This window comes from Anolis carolinensis, chromosome 2 (genome assembly GCF_035594765.1).
Source record: "Anolis carolinensis isolate JA03-04 chromosome 2, rAnoCar3.1.pri, whole genome shotgun sequence".
Lineage (NCBI taxonomy): Eukaryota > Metazoa > Chordata > Lepidosauria > Squamata > Dactyloidae > Anolis > Anolis carolinensis.
The window spans coordinates 167,232,933-167,249,559 of NC_085842.1; the positions used below are offsets into that span (position 1 = coordinate 167,232,933).

General features: G+C 43.1%; 1 protein-coding gene across 1 annotated transcript in view; it reads left to right on the forward strand.

The window, feature by feature from the left end:
* Positions 1-16,627, forward strand: part of erbb3 (erb-b2 receptor tyrosine kinase 3) — a 106,279-nt gene that overhangs the window by 44,328 nt on the left and 45,324 nt on the right. The window contains exon 2 of the mRNA XM_008114447.3: positions 10,877-11,028. Within this exon, the coding sequence (XP_008112654.2) occupies positions 10,877-11,028 (152 nt within the window). The remainder of the gene's footprint in view (positions 1-10,876; positions 11,029-16,627) is intronic.

A 16,627-nucleotide genomic window follows, 5' to 3' on the forward strand; every position in this document is an offset into this window, starting at 1 on the left:
TTTAAGTGACTGGATAGAAGTAGACTTTCCATTGTTATTTGTGTTCTAGAGAGTCAGAAAAATATAAACAAGAATAAGAAAATTCCTTATTCTTGCCTCTTCTGAATATGGTAGTATAGACCAGGGCTTCTTAAACCTTTATAGTTGCAACCTGTTTTGGCCCAAAATCTTTTTTTACGTGACCCCAGGAAAATAGGTATATTAAGGTATAAAAATCAGGCATTTACCAATCAGTGTTTGCTAAACAGGCTGATTTTCCTTTTTATAAAGTACAGCTGAAGCATTTTCTGCAGAGTCTACTGTAAACATTGCACAACAAATTCATGTAAATATCTAAAATAGACATATTTACTGCTTCCCCAGCATTGCAGTAAGAGACCCACAGTTTTAGAAGCAGTGGTATGGACTGTCAAGAGTCAGACGCCAATTAGCGAACAAAAATAGAGTTTATTCAGCAGATAAGCCAAAAGGTAATGTTAACACAGAAAAGAACCTTGAAACACTTCACTATCAGTGCTTCAAGAGCAGTTCAAACAAAAATATAATTCAGCAACACAAGCAGGTAAAAACAAAGCTAAACAAACTTAGTGCAAACTGCACTTTCTGAGTCCAAGCCCTGCCAGCCGGCTCTGTAGTTTTCAAAGGAACAGTTCCCAAAAGAAAACACCAAATTGGTCAGGAAACAAACAAACAAACAAAGAATGCAGTAGACTGCTTCCACAATGTGGATAAAGCCGAAGGCTCCAAACGGATGGTGAAAAGACGTCGTCCGGGATTCCAAGGTCAGGTCAGGAGATAACAGCGGTGTCCAAAGAGCAAGCCAGGAGTCAAAAGCCGATAGTAGTCATCAATCAAAGGGTGAAGGCAGTAGCAAGGTCAAATTCCGATCCAAGGTCTGAAGAGGGTGCAGTCATCCAAAACAGGTCCACGATAAGACACAGCGAGAGCCAAGCTAGGTGATAACAGCAGATTCAAATCATAGTCCAAGTCCAGTCTTCATGGAAACACAGAGATCCCAATGGCGCCTCAGCAACACCTTGCCACACGCAAAGTGCAGTGGCCAAACATTCCCATTTTATTCCCCTTCCTCCTGGGTGACCAAACACTCACACCCAAACACCAGGTGTCCCAAATCTACTCAGAGTCTGAGCTCCACACAGCTAGAGCTCGTGGATCTGGAGTACCTAGCAATTCGTCGGAGTCCCAATCATCCTACCCACACTTAGCCCCATGAACACTTAAAGAACCATCCTCCCTTCTCCAAGCATCCCAATTGGGATCAGCTCCTGCAGAAACCCCAGGTTCAGAAGTATCCATAGACCCCAAATCCCCAGACATCTCCGGTGGCTGTGCCCATTCAGTGCCCGCTTCCCCAGCCACCACCTGTTCCTCAGCATCCATCTCCCCATCTGAATCTTCCTCAGAAGATCCCCATATAGCTCTCTAAGTCGCTTCCTGCGCAACTCCTCCAGTGAACCCTCATCACGAGGGTTTTTTCTTCCTCTTCGAATTCCATCACCATCAACCATAATCCCCGAAGGCGCAGTCACAACATGGACTGTGAACTAGCATTGTGCAGTGGTTTGAGCATTGAAATATGATTTTGGAGACCATGGTTGGAAACCCCAGTCAACCATGGAAACACAGAGAAGGGCAAGGTTCTGCATTCTCCTTTCCTCTCTCCCTCCTACTGAGATAACTGAGTGCAAACTATTACTTTTGTAGTTCAAACTCAGTTTGCAGCTAAGAACAAAAGGGGAAAGTGACAGAAGGAGAGAGAAACTGTGAAATGTAAAAGCACCTGAAAAAGTGGGGCTATGAATTTTTTTATTGTGTCAGAAGCGACTTGAGAACATAGTGCAAGTCGCTTCTGGTGTGAGAGAATTGGCTGTCTACAGAGATATTGCCAAGGGGATGCCTGGATGTGTTACCATCTTTCTGAGAGACTTCTCTCATGTTCCCGCAAGCTATAGCTGACAGGTGGGAGCTCGCCCCATCTTGCAGATTCGAACTGGCAATCCTCAGGTCAGCAACCTAGCCTTCAGGTCAACAGTTCAGCCAGCACAAGGCTTTAACCCATTGCGATGAATCGGGACTGCCCCTGCCAAATCAGGACAATTGGAGGGCATGAGCATGGGAATGTTATTTTGTAGATGATCATTCCTAGAATCTCATGCCAGCATCAGCAGTGGCCTTATCGGCTGAGTAAATGCAGGAGTTGTAGTCCAATAAATAAACCTCATTGTTCTGCTGAGAAGGACAAACAAGGATTGTACAGTCAGCATGGCTGGCTCTCTATTTTCATAAACAAGAGGAGGGTGGAGGATCTTTGGTGTTGGACTTCAGCAGATACCATCCTTTCCTATTGACTTTGTTTGACTGCAGTTTGGGAGAGCTTAAAACCGAGAGGGAACCACTCTACGGGCTCTGTGTCCTAGGCAAGATTATCTTTGTTATCACATTCACAGAAACACTTTTGGTTGTGCCAAATGGAGCCAAACCAGGAAAGCAAGAATTTTCTTGCCAGACTAAGGAAAGAGGCTCATTGGGTCTGTCTTTGATCTCCACAGTGGATGTAGGACAGTGGTTCTCAACCTGTGGGTCCTGAGGTGTTTTGGCCTACAACTCCCAGAAATCCCAGCCAGTTTACCAGCTGTTAGGATTTCTAGGAACTGAAGCCCAAAACATCTGGGGACCCACAGGTTGAGAATCACTGATGTAGGATGAGTGAGAACATGGATTCCTCCCATCTATGATGGGTTTTAACCAAGCTTCTCTAGTATGATAAAACAGCTATGGGGACTAGAAACTGCACACTTTAATATGCTCCCTTTCAAGTACAGTTGCTGCGGAGACCTGAACATTGACTTTTTTTGTACTACAGTGTCCCAGAACACTCCACAACGAATATGCCTGGATAATTCTGGCAGCATTACAAGCTCTGGTTGCCCCCACTGGTGTTTTGAGCCCCAAGATGCCAGGAAAGCAATTGTTTTCCCTGTTAAAAGCAAACCTCAGGTGTCCAAAGCTGGGTGGGAGAGTAGAGCGACTGTGGTCATGTTGGCGCGTAGAGCGGTGCTGGTAGGCATGATTCCTCTTATCTCAGCCCAGCAGAGACAAAACAGCTCTTTCTCCTTCAGATGCTGAGCTCTGACTCATGTCTGGGTCTTGAATAGCAGCCCCGCAGAAGACTTGTCACTATGACAGGGGAACAAAACCCAGCAGCATTGGCTCCTAGCCGTCTTCGGCTTATAACCATTTGCTGTCATTTCCCTCTCTTAGCCTGGAACCCAAGCTGAGCACTGGCCCTCAGAAGACCATCCAAGTCTTCAGTGCTCTAACCCATGTTAATTCATATTATACTGCAATCTAATCTATGTCATCTCAGAAATACATTCTGTTCAGCTCAAAGGCTTTTGCTTTCCCCTCATAAAGTGAGGTGGCTTGATCACTGGATTACGATTCTGGAGATCAGAGTTCAAATTCCCTGCTTGGCCATGGAAACCAAATGGGTGACTTTGGGCATGTCACACTCTCTCGGCCTCAAAGGAATCATAGGATCCTCATGGGCCATCCAGTCCAACCCCATTCTGCCAAGAAGCAGGAAAATCGCATTCAAAGCAGATGGCCATCCAGTCTCTGCTTAAAAGCCCCCAAAGAAGGAGGTTCCACCACACTCCGGGACAGAGAGTTCCACTGCTGAACAGCTCTCACAGTTAGGAAGGAGAAGAAAACATATGCTGAACAAATCTTACAAGAAAACTTCCTGATAGGTTCCTGATGTACAGAGTGGCAGCCTTGTAGTTCCCTGCCTGCAGGGCTGATGAAAGGAAATGGAGGGGGGCTTAGAGAGATGATGGAGAGGTGGTAAACACTTCCTCCTGGCCTTTCATGTTCCCCTCCTCCCTCTTGCCCTCTTATCTCTTCAGGAAGGGGCTTGACATGCTTGGCTGTGATTTGCCTCCCAGGCTGGAGACACTGGTCTGGATTGGGGAAATCAAGCAAGTGGGGGGTTCTTAGGGCTGTCTCACCCTCTCCTCCATTCCTGCCTTTTCTTTACTCATTGAGTAAAGTGGCTGCAAAGCCAGAGGTGGGGGCATTAAGGCCTGTGGACTGATCTGTATGAACGCTCCACTCCTATAATACAGGGTGTTTGAAAAAGAACTCCCTAGTTTTAATGTATTTATACTTATACTATGTGCTGGCTAGGATTCTGGGAGATCACGGTTCAAATGCCTGCTTGGCCATGACACTCACTAGATTTTGTTGTTGTTATATTGCAAGTTGCTTCTGGTATGAGAGAATTGGCCATCTACAGAGACATTGCCCAGGGGATGCCTGGATGTGTTGCTGGGAGGCTTCTCTCATGTCCCCACAAGCTAGAGTTGACAAAAGAAAGCTCACCCCATCTCGCAGATTCGAACTGGCAACCTTCAGGTCAGCAACCCAACCTTCAGGTCAGCAATTCAGTCGGCACAAGGGTTTAACCCATTGCGCCACCGCTGCTCCTGGATGACCTTGGGCCACACTCTCAGTCTCAAAGGAAAGTAAAAGCAAATCTGCTTTGAACAAATCTAGCCATGAAAACCCTATTATCAACAGCTAGTCAGAAACAACATGAAGGCACACAACTACAATAATTTCACAGCAGTCCTGTTTTGTCCATTAAGGAGACTTTCACATCTGCAGTAGAGTAGTTGGTAAAGCCTACTACAATCCTCTCCATCTTTCCCCCATGATAATCAGCTCATTGTTGTCCAGCCAGAACATTGCTCTTAGGCTATCTCTTCACACAAAGGGGCTTGGAGAGCGCAGCAGCTCCATTCAGGCACAATGAAATCCCTGTCTCCCGTTCCCTCCTCTTCAAGAACGAGCAGAGGCTTCCATCTCGACACCCCAAAGGTCTGGTTCCTATGTGGCTGCTCAACACTAGGGATGACTACAGGCAGCCCCCATGTTACGAACAAGGTTGTGTAGGTTTGTTCTTAAATTACATTTGCAAATCAGAACAGATACATTTTTAAGTGTAACTCCAGACACACACATACACACACACACATTCATTTTTTTGGATAGCATGTTGTTCTTCAATCACTCAGTCATTTCTTGCTATTTGTGACCTCATGGACCAGTCCACACCAGAGCTCCCTGTCAGCTGTCGCCACCCCCAGTTCCTTCAAGGTCAAGCCAGTCCATCCATCCATCTCACCCTTGGTTGGCCTCTCTTCCTTTTGCCTTCCATTTTCCCCAGCATCATGATCTTTTCCAAGATTTCCTGTCTTCTCATGATGTGGCCAAAATATTTCATCTTTGCCTCTAATATCCTACCTTCCAGTGAGCAGTCGGGCATTATTTCCTGGAGGATGGACTGGTTGGATCTTCTTGCGGTCCAAGGCACTCTATCTTCCTTCGCTCAGCCTTCCTTATGGTCCTTATGGATAGCATAGGGAACGGTTAACACTACTTGGATGTTTGTTTTACTGCCTGTGCCCCTGTTCAGAAGATTTTGCCTCACTTGTGTCCCTGTGATAATAGGATTTTGAAAAATGTGGCTTGCTGTGGAAACAAGGATTGATGAATAATAATAATCATAATCATAATCATAACAACTTTATTTTTCTCTCCCGCCTCCATCTCCCCACGAGGACTTGGGGTGGCTTACACAGGGCAAAGCCCAAAAACAAGTAAGAAGCAAAGTAAAATACATTTAAAACTGTTTTAAATGTATTTTACTTTGCTTTAATGATGTTTCAGTGGAGACACCTTTTCCCCATGATAAGTCTTTCAGGAGTGAATTTCCCTTTCTAGGGATATATTTTTCTCATTTCCTGTTGTCTCAGCCCCATTCTTAGCTATGAGTCATTTGTAAGTTGGGGACTGCCTGTAATGAGATTGTTTATTGTGTTGATTTATGTTGTGAGGCGCCCCCGAGTCCTTTCGGGGAGATGGGGTGAGATAGAAATAAAGATTATTATTATATTGAAGTGTGTAGGACCTGCTGGGATGACTTCTTTAATGCATGTTTAATTGTTGAGAAGCCCCGGTGGCGCAACGGGTAAAACTGCTGAGCTGCTGAACTTGCTGACCGAGAGGTCGGCAGTTCAAATCCAGGGAGTGAGGTGAGCGCCCGGTGTTAGCCCCAGCTTCTGCCAACCTAGCAGTTCAAAAACATGCAAATGTTAGCAGGTCAATAGGTACTGTTCTGACGGGACAATAACGGCGTTCCATGCGGTAATGCCGGCTAAATGACCTTGGAGGTGTCTATGGACAACGTCAGCTCTTAGGCTTAGAAATGGACATGAGCACCAGTGAGTCAGACACAACTAGACTTAATGTCAGGATAAACTACCTTTATAGAAGGGAGATGTTTTGGGTTAGAAACACAGAAAACCTTTACCTTTACCTTAATTGTTGAATAGATTAGTTAATGCCTTGACCAATTTGTGAACTGCCTTTCAAGTTAAATTATTCCACCAGTAGGATCCTTTTCTCCTATCCCACTAGAAAGGCACACAAAGCACACATTTCTAGCCACTTTGGCCACTCATGAATCTCTGTGCCCTCAGACTCTCCCCACTCCCTTCCCTAGATAGTTGTGTGTGTGTATATATATTTATGGTATATGTGTGTGTGTTCAGAGGATGCCAAAGTCCTGTTGTGTTCCGGGTACAACAACAACCCCTGGCCAGCACTGCCCTTCCCTCGCCCTCCCTCCCCAAATGACAGTTGTGTTGGTTTGTTGATTGGCTGGAACTGTTGGTTGCTTGGATTATTTGTTTGTGCTGCATTTGGCAAAAGAAGCTGCCCAGCCAGTTTGGTGGTGTGTCAGTTCTGAGGCAACTGCGAGAGGCTTTTGTGGGCTTAGGAAGGTTCGTGCTTAACTCTGATGAACTTTGTAGATACAAAGGTACACACCCAAACCGGGGCCTCCGATACTGCAGAAAATAGTTTAACAGTGTGAAACCCAATGTTTTTTTTCTCACTGGGTTTCATGTAAGTAGATTTTCTTGCAGGTGCATGCATCTGCGTTTTTTTATTTTCTGAAATGCGATGTCCCAGGCTCATGCTTGCATGGAAGCCATGCCAGGGGCGCCGTGGGCTTCCCAAGCCTCATATCTTGTTGCCACACCTTTTTATTACTATAGTGGGCATGAATCATATGCGCAATGCATGTGGTCATCTGAACTGGGCATTAGGCTTAGGCTGGAAAAGCCTTGGTATGTTTTTTATATGAACAAATCACTATCTTTTCCTAGGTTGCTGTGAGTTTTCCGGGCTGTGTGGCCATGTTCCAGAAGCATTCCCTCCTGATGTTTTGCCCACATCTATGGCAGGCATCCTCTCAACCTCAACAGTATCTTTTAATTTAAACTAACTTTGCAGGATAACGCGAATAAGCAATTGATTGATAATTTTGTGTAATATCCCCTTTTCCTACTGATTTGATACATAAATTAGGCAGAGTTCAAAAACAGAGTATAAATAGTTTCTGCTCCAGAATTCTTCCTCTTCCCCATAACCTAAAAAAGAACTGATAGTGATTGTGCAAAGCCATTACCAGCTTATCAAGCAACCCTATTTCCTTATGATTTCAGACCTCTGCTGCCCTCCTTCTTACAATGAAGTTATTATGTGCCCGTTTAGCTGTGGGTTAGGAGTAGATTGCTTGTTTACCTTCCAAGGGGGTTGAGCTGGGTGTGCACGAGCTCACGGTTGTCCATCATTTGCTGGAAGCAGGCCATCTAGCTCTGGGTGAGAGTAGTCAATGGCAAGCAGCCAGTATACTATGACGAATGCTATTTTTATTTACCCACTTCCTCTTTTTGTAGAGAAGTAAAACGGATCAGTTGTACCTGTGGGTCTTCCAGCAGAACTTCTGCATATACACAGTATTTTTGAGAATGTTGTTTCTGATATTCAGTGGATACTTTTGTGTGCATATATATCATTAGAGCCATAGACAGACAGCAAAACCTTATTGTTCAGTTTTTTTTAAAAAAATTCTGAGCTCTTACCATAAAACTGAAACACTTTTTATTACATCATCGGTAGTTAAGTGAAGTTTTACACTTAATAACACTTGATCCTTTACACTCTTTTCCCTCTTTCTCTTTGTCCATATCACATTTTTTTTCCAAAATAGAGACTTAGGTCCCTTCTACACTGCCATATAAAATCCAGATTATCTGCTTTGAATTGGATTATATGGCAGTACACTCAGATAATCCAGTTCAAAGCAGATAATGTGGATTTTCTCCTTTGATAATCTAGTTTATATGGCAGTGTAGAAGGGGCCTTAAAGATTCAATTGCAAAATTTAGAATAAAATAAAGATAAAATAACATGCAAAGGCACAAGTAAAACATTTTTAAAGTTATTGTTAAAACAAAATTAAATTTTAAACAAATCCATGACATTCTGTAATACTTGCTGAACTGAACACTATTTGTTTCTTAATATTTGCACTAAAATGTGCAATGCAAGGCTAGGAAGTTATAATAATAATAATAAAATTTTATTTATACCCCACCACCATCTCCCCACGGGAACTCGGGGCAGCCTACAATGTTACAAAAGAACAACACACATACATTAACACAATATGCAGAGGTTAAAACACAATATGGTAATAAAAACAAAAGTTAAAACAAAAATTAATACAACAGTAATAGTATTAAACAATCACCAATACAATTCAGTCAAATTCATAGGTGGGGGAACTGTAGCAGCAATATAAATATAAAAATAGAATCATTAGATTAAAATGCCCAATTAAGAGAACTAGTAGAATTCAGAATAGAGTTATAGTGAAGCTGGTCTTTTGTTATTTTTGTTCTTTACAATATGTTCTGTCTACTTGATCTTTATGAAACAAATTGCAAAAGTACATAAAACAGGACGCTTTTATAAACTCTTGAGGCCAGTTCCTTAAATGCCTAGGTAAAAATAAAGGTTTTCTCCTTGACATAAAGTCTATTCGTGTCTGACTCTGGGTGCTCATCTCCATTTATAATCCGAAGAGCAAGCATTGTCTATAGATTATATGGCTGGCCTGGAGCACCATTACCTTCCCGCCGGAGCGGTACCCATTGATCTACTCACATTTATATGTTTTTGAACTGCTAGGTTGGCAGAAGTTGAGGCTAACAGTGGGAGCTCACCCTGCTCCCCGAATTCAAACCACCGACCTTTCAGTCAGCAAATTCAGCAACTCAGTGGTTTAACCTGCTATGCTATCGGCGGTTCCTAAAATGCCTACTGAAAGAATGGTTTTCACTTTTTGATGGGAGGACAACAAGGAGAGGGCCATCCTGACATTCCTGTTGAATGTATAGCTCTGTCCCTACAGTCTTGTGCGTTAATTTTTTGTGTGCCTAAATGGACATGTTTTTTCTTGAGCAGAAATGTTCGATATGCCTAAGAAGCATGAGACATGCCTTTTCTTACCATTCCTGTTTTGAACCTTGGCTTCAAAAATGTTTGCATGTGGCAACAGGGTCAGTTACTCTGAGGGGAAAAGTCAGAAAGTTGTTTTTGTAAGAGCTGTTCCACATCTGAGGAGCTACATGTTTTCTTACAGATGGCTGTTTATCATTAGTAATGATAGTGCCAAACAGGAAGTAGAAAGAGATTTTGTAAGCGATAACCATCAGGTATGCTCATTTGGTGTTACCGTCACTGTTCTTTTTTCTCATCTTGTGATCCTGTTAGTCAATTGAACCAGTAACAATTAGCTTTAGGGCAGTATTGCATGTGCCCGTACTTCACAAAAGGCCCTTCAGATTCTGGAGACATCCCAAATGAGTCTAAAACAATGCTACTCAATCCAATTATCTCTAGACATCTTAGACTGTAACTCCCATAATCTCCCACCCAACTTGGAATTAAGCAAGTTGTACCTCTGGAGGGTGGCAATTTGGAGAAGGTTGTTAAAAGACATGAGATGCATCCAAACAAATGATTTAGATAGTCATTCCTTGTCTTCAGGGAAATATGAAAATTGTGATTCTGTGAGTTGGAAAGTATGCAAATCCAATTATCACCCCCATGATTTGGGGTAGGAAGTTATCATGTTTAACTGGCATGAAGCTGATAGAGGTTGATATATGTTCCATGTGATCAAGTGGATTAACTCATTTGATTGATATCTTGTGGATATTAGCTTGCCTATGAGCACAGCTAATATTCACCTATGGCATTTTCTGAATTGGTTTATGAAATAGTGATATGTGGATGAGTCTACCAACGATGGGAGCTTCACTCAGATGCAGTAGGTGGTTTCCATATCAGTGAACACATATCCATTTTTCCTCTGAAATTTAAAAGATTTAGGAAAGGCCCTGCACCTTATCACCAAAATAATTTCAGTACCTTGGACAACACACTCAAAGATTGGATTAAAACTGTAGTGCGTTGACACGGAAGTCCAAGGAAGGAACTGGCAAAACAATCTCTGAATATATCTTTCCTAAGAAAACCCTATAAAATTTATGGAGCGGGGGGGGGGGGGGGGTGTAACTGAAGGGGCATCTTGGATGCACCCTCCACGACAGAGCCCTCCGTGGCCAATGGGTTAAATCGTTGTGCCGACAGGACTGCTGACCAAAAGGTTGGCAGTTCGAATCCAAGGAGCGGGGTGAGTTCCCATCTTTCAGCTTCCCATGCGGGGACATGAGAGAAGCCTCCCACAAGGATGGTAAAGCGTTCCCTGGGCAATGTCATTGCAGACACAAATTTTCTCACATCAGAAGCGAACTTGCAGTTTCTCAAGTCACTCCTGACATGGATAAAAAACAAAACTCAGCCATGACTGTCTGGACTTGATTGTTCCTATTATGGCAATTACTTATGCACTTCTTTCTTTCCCTTTTTGCAGTCTGTGCAGGCACCCTAAATGGATTCAGCGTGACAGGAGATGCCCACCAACGGTACCAGACACTACAGAAAATGTACAACAATTGTGAGATTGTTATGGGCAACCTCGAGATTGTGCTCATTGAACAAAACCATGACCTCTCCTTCTTACAGGTAAGGAGGGAATCAGAAAGTAGATCGGTTTGTTATGTTGTTAGATTTGTTATGCCAGCCTCATATAATCTGTGTCTGAAAAGGGTCAGTAAGAAGTGAAGCATACCTTGTTTCCCCCAAAATAAGACAGGGTCTTATATTAATTTTTGCTCCAAAAGATGCATTAGGGTTTGTTTTCAGGAGCAGTTATTTTTCCAAATTGACTTTTTAAATGAACTATATCTAGGGCTTATTTTTGAAATATATTTCGAGCATCCTTAGAAATGCTGAAAAATCATGATAGGTCTTATTTTCAGGATAGGTCTTATTTTGAGTGAAACAGGATAACAAGGTGCCCGAACACCGCAAAACAGATGGGAAAAGATGCTGCTGTTCTCGCAGCCCTCATGCCATTCTTTGTTAAGATTAAAATGTGAAATTGAACCAATTGCTTCCCTGTATCTCCCTCTACATCCCTGTCTACCCTTTTGGTTGTTGGCTCTTCTGTGTCTAATTTCCAATGATTGATTTCTTGAGATGGGAATCTGTTTTCTCATACTCTGAATATGATATTCACTGAGGGCCATAAAAACATCTATCTCAACACAGCAACAATAGTAGTACAACAGCAGCAGAAGTTGTAGCAATACAGATACACCTGTTAGATATTTGCTTCCCCACAAATATTGGCTTGCAAATCAGGAACTAACTCTGTAAATATATATAAATATTTCCCTCCATGTTTACTAGCCATTTCCTGGTTCCATTCTGTTTACTTCTCAGAATTAATCATACGTCCCCTAAAAGGATTATGGTTAATAAAGGATTGTGGTTTGCATTACTATGGATGAGGCTGGGACATATATAACGAAACTATGGTTAATATTTTGAATGAAGGAGAAAAAGAGGGTTCTGAAAAGAGAACTCATTTCTGAACCAGGTCTCAGTTTAAAAAATATGGTTTGTGAAGACCCAGTGTTATACTTTCAGTAGATTTATATTTATATTGTCTAACTCTTATGAGTTATAGATCAGGCATGGGCAGCCTCCAGGCCCATGAGTTGGATGCAGACCATTGGGTTTTCCATCCTTTTGCATGCTTCTCTTTCTGTTATCTCTGATTTGTGTTCAGAGAGTATTTAAAGGTGGCCAATTGCAACATTCACACTTGTCTCCAACAGACAAGAGTTCTTTCTCCCACCCTGGACTTTCCACAGATATAAAAACCCCACTTGCTTAGTTTCCAACAGACCTCATAACCTCTGAGGATGCCTGCCATAGATGTGGGGTAAACGTCAGGAGGGAATGCTTCTGGAACATGGCCATACAGCCCGGAAAACTCACAACAAGCTGAAGACATTTATACTGTGAATTCCCTAAATATAGCTGAGGTTTTGAGGCCAAGAAAAGTTGTTACATGGAAGTAAGCAGTCCTTTTCAAGGGGGATGTTTATTGCACTGGAGATTACTCTTAAGCAGCCAAGTGACAAATGGAACTATGTTCTGAATGGTGAGTTGGAGAATGTCCACATTGATAAGCATTAAATCTGGCCCCACATATCTGACTTTATTTCTCGCTACTCATCCTTGCCCCCCTATGCCCTTAGCCCTGCTCACTGTTGGACTAGACCCCTCCCAAATGGGAATCCAGCCCTAGGGTTGAATAATGTTCCCCACCCAGTTAGAGAGAAAAGCTTGAAAGTCTACATACTTTTCCTCCTGTTCCACCTGTTCTGTTTTTTGTTCTCTCCCCCACACCTTGAAACACCTGAATCACAAAAGAAAAATAACTTGGCACAAATATATGAAAAATCATATCAAAGAGGGCTATTTTAATCATATTGAACTATCACATTTCCTTGTATTTAGTGCGCTGACTGCTTAATAAATAGGTTAAAGCCTGATCACAGGGTCGAGGTTTCTTGGTTGGAGTAGTTGGAAGACGGCAAGGTGGGGCAGGGAAGGACATGAATATGCACTCCTCTTGGTAGACATATGGTTGGCCATAGATGTGGTACAAGATGGAAGTACAAAATGGAATTGGATTTGATGTTGTGGCTGGAAGGCTGTGAAGTAAGCAACACCGAGCTACTCTTTCTCTTTCATCCTTGGAATCTGCCGTATCTCACTTGCAGGGAGAACCATGCTGGTGACTTTATCTTTTCTTTTCCCTCCTTTCACCTAGCCAGACAAGGCCCTGCTGTGACTTGCCTTTTGCAAGCACCAAGCAGGAAGACTGTGCATGTGACATAGCACCTAGACTCTGCCTTTGTCAAAGAGCCAAGGTGCATCTTTAGGTGGGGAGCATCAGACCGATGCCAAGGCTGAAGGAGACATGAAACAGTGCCATGTCTCTTCTGTCAGGGCTGCGCTTTAGGGATGAACAGAAGCAAGGACAGAACAGGCGGTTTTCAGCCTCTGGGGTCACCAAGGGACTGCATAGCGCAGTGGTTCTCAACCTGTGGGTCCCCAGGTGTTTTGGCCTACAACTTCCGAAAATCCCAGCCAGTTTACCAGCTGTTAGGATTTCTGGGAGTTGAAGGCCAAAACATCTGGGGACCCACAGGTTGAGAACCACTGACGTAGACCATCCAAAATGTTTCCTCCTCCTCCTCTCCCAAAAGACAGAGAACTGGAAGTTGATACATGCCTATTTTTTTGAAAAAAAATACATATTTTTTTATTTTAAACAACAGTTTGCTGCTCTCATAGCCCCCAAAAGAACAATTTGTTCCTTTTCTCCATCATCAGAATAAAGACAGTTTGAAGCGTAGAGGGAAAAGATATTTGAAAAAAAAAAACAGCCTATATATGGCTGAAGGTTTCTGTGTTGGTTGGGCAATTTGCTGCAATCCACAGCTGAGGCAATGGAGATTTAAACCGTGAGCCACGGGATGAAGCTGAGATATCCAGCCCTCAATTGCCCTGTAATATCTTAATCTAGACAGAGCTTCCCTGTGGGGTGTGGGATCCATGCCACTGTGAGTGGGAAGCATTCTTTGCAATGTGATTGTGCAAATGGGGCCAGCTCATCAAAACCAGCATTAACTTTCTTCCTTCCAAGGGCAAAGAGAGTTGTCAACAAGTAACAATGTTTTCTGAAATCACAGGGTCCCTTTCCATGCCCATTCTTTCTTCATCTCACAAGGGAAAGTCCTTTTTCTCTAATAATCGCTTCCACTTAACAAGAGATGAGACCTCGGTGAACCAGTGGGTTAAATCCTTGTGCTGGCAGGACTGCTGACCTGAAGATTGGGTTGTTGATCTGAAGGTTGCTGGTTCGAATCCAGGGAGAGCATAGATGAGCTCCCTCTGTCAGCTCCAGCTCCCCCATGCAGGGACATGAGAGAAGCTTCCCATAAGGATGGTAAAGCATCAAAACATACAGGCATCTCCTGGGCAACGTCCTTGCAGACGGCCAATTCTCTCACACCAGAAGCGGCTTGCAGTCTCTCAAGTTGCTCCTGACATTAAAAAAAATTAGATGAAGATAATGTTACCTCAAGCCTTGTTATGTATGAAAGAAACCACCCCCCAACTCTTTCCTATCACCTAAAATGCAAAAAATTGCTTAAAAATATATGGAAGACTTAAAGTGCAATTTGGAAATGAATTCTGGCCACTCCTGGACCATATTTGTGCCTTTTTTTCCACCTGAAACTGCCCTTGTGGGTCCTGCTTCAGGAGCACAGAGAAAACAATCAATGTAGAATTCATATGTTCTGCAGTGACTGCAAGATCAAGCTCAAAGAGAATTGGCTGAACACATGAAGGAATAGAACTGCCAGTATGTTTCCATTTTGGAGCTTTCATGTACAGAGATTTCATGGTTGACACACATTAACAGATGGACACAGCTCTGTGCTAGTGAACTTCTTTGTGGTATTTGCAATAGGAAGAACGCTAGGACTCTTGCTCTGGCCCACTTTGGTCAGTCATGTAAATTCTGGGAAACAGACTTCTGCCTCACTTAGAACCGAAAGAGTTGTGTTCATTTATGAAACCCCACTTGCCTCGTTCCTCATAAAACTAGGTAGGAAGAGATTATTGTTTGTATCAAAATTAGTCCAGAGGGTATAAATCTTGGCTTCCTGTCCCGTACCTTGCAACATTAAGACACCTTAAGCCAGTAATGTAAATGCTACTGCATTGTAGGCCATCATAGCTCGCAGTTGGCTATGCCCAATGGGAGCTGCAGTACAGCAACATGGACCCTGTTGTTTCAGCTCTCAATGTCCATAAGCCAATGACTAATGTTAGAAGTGAGCTGTACTGCTGCAAGGGGCTAAACTAATATCACTGCAATGAATGAAATGGGAAAGAATCAACATAGCCCCCCATGTTAATTTATAGCTAAGTGGACAAGCATGTGCTGAATAATCATGAGCAGCTAGAGTTTGCCCCTTAGGCTTGTTGGTCACATGAACAGGCTTCCACCTTGACCTTTTTGTTGCAAAGTAAAGAGTAATCTGGCTGCCTGTAGAAGACTTCCTGGGGGTGTTTCACCTTGGTGAGGTAAGATTTTTCAGGGAGATGTGCATCATTAATGCTCCACTCTTGGCAAGTACAAATTCAGACTGGAGTTTAATAACCCTTTTCCCCAGCCCAGGGGAAACCAAATTGTAGCTACTAGTAGAAAGCAGGTGGGGAAACAGGGTGAAACTCAGAAATTACTTTTGCTTTAATGCTGTAAACACAGAGATATAGAAGATGTTATCAGATATTCTAGCAAGTTGTCTCACTGCAAAACAAGAGCAAACTGTGTCTAATCTCGGAAGAGGGAGGATGTAATGTAGTAATGACTCTTGCTGCAAATGTTATGAGCAATGCAAATAGGGGATCGGTGTGTACCAAGAAAGAATGTGGGAATTTGAAAGTAGGGCAGGCTTGCGTGTGATGGAGGCAGGCCTCCATATATAGGTTGTCTCCAAACACCATTAAAGGAGAAATGGAGACATTGGGGAGGAGAAGAATTTTTCATCTGCTACCTGCAACTCACCAGTCTTTTCTCCAACCCACTTTCATCATTTCCAGTTAGGGATTACTGGTCGTGGCAGTGGATATTCTTCCCTTCCCTTCCCTTCTTCCCTTCTTCTCTTCCCTTCCCTTCCATGGGTCAAGAGGTTTTTTTCGTGTCAGGAGTGACATTGCCCAGGGGATACCCGGATGTTTGATGCTTCATCATCCTTGTGGGAGGCTTCTCTCATGTCCCCACATAGGGAGCTGGAGCTGACAGAGGGAGCTCACCCACTCTCCCGGTCAGCAGTCCTGCTGGTACAAAGGTTTAACCCACTGCACCACCGGGGTCTCCAAGTAGGTCAAGTGAAAACCACTTAGCGAGCTCCTTTGCAGTTGCTTGGCAATAGCTCACCTTTGAAGACACAGTCTGTTGCAATCCAACGTCTCTCTTAAAACAGTATTAGAGTGGCCTTCTTAGCTCTAGGTTTCTTGGTGGAATTTCCAAATTCTTCCATCATACAACCCCTTGCAAAACACCTTGGTTCTAGAATATCTGCCCTTAGAGTTTCAGCTTGTTTCTCAATCTGTCATCAAATGAGAATATGCTGAGCCAATGACTGGAAATGAATATGAGTCTCATCTCCTGTCAAGTCCAAAAATC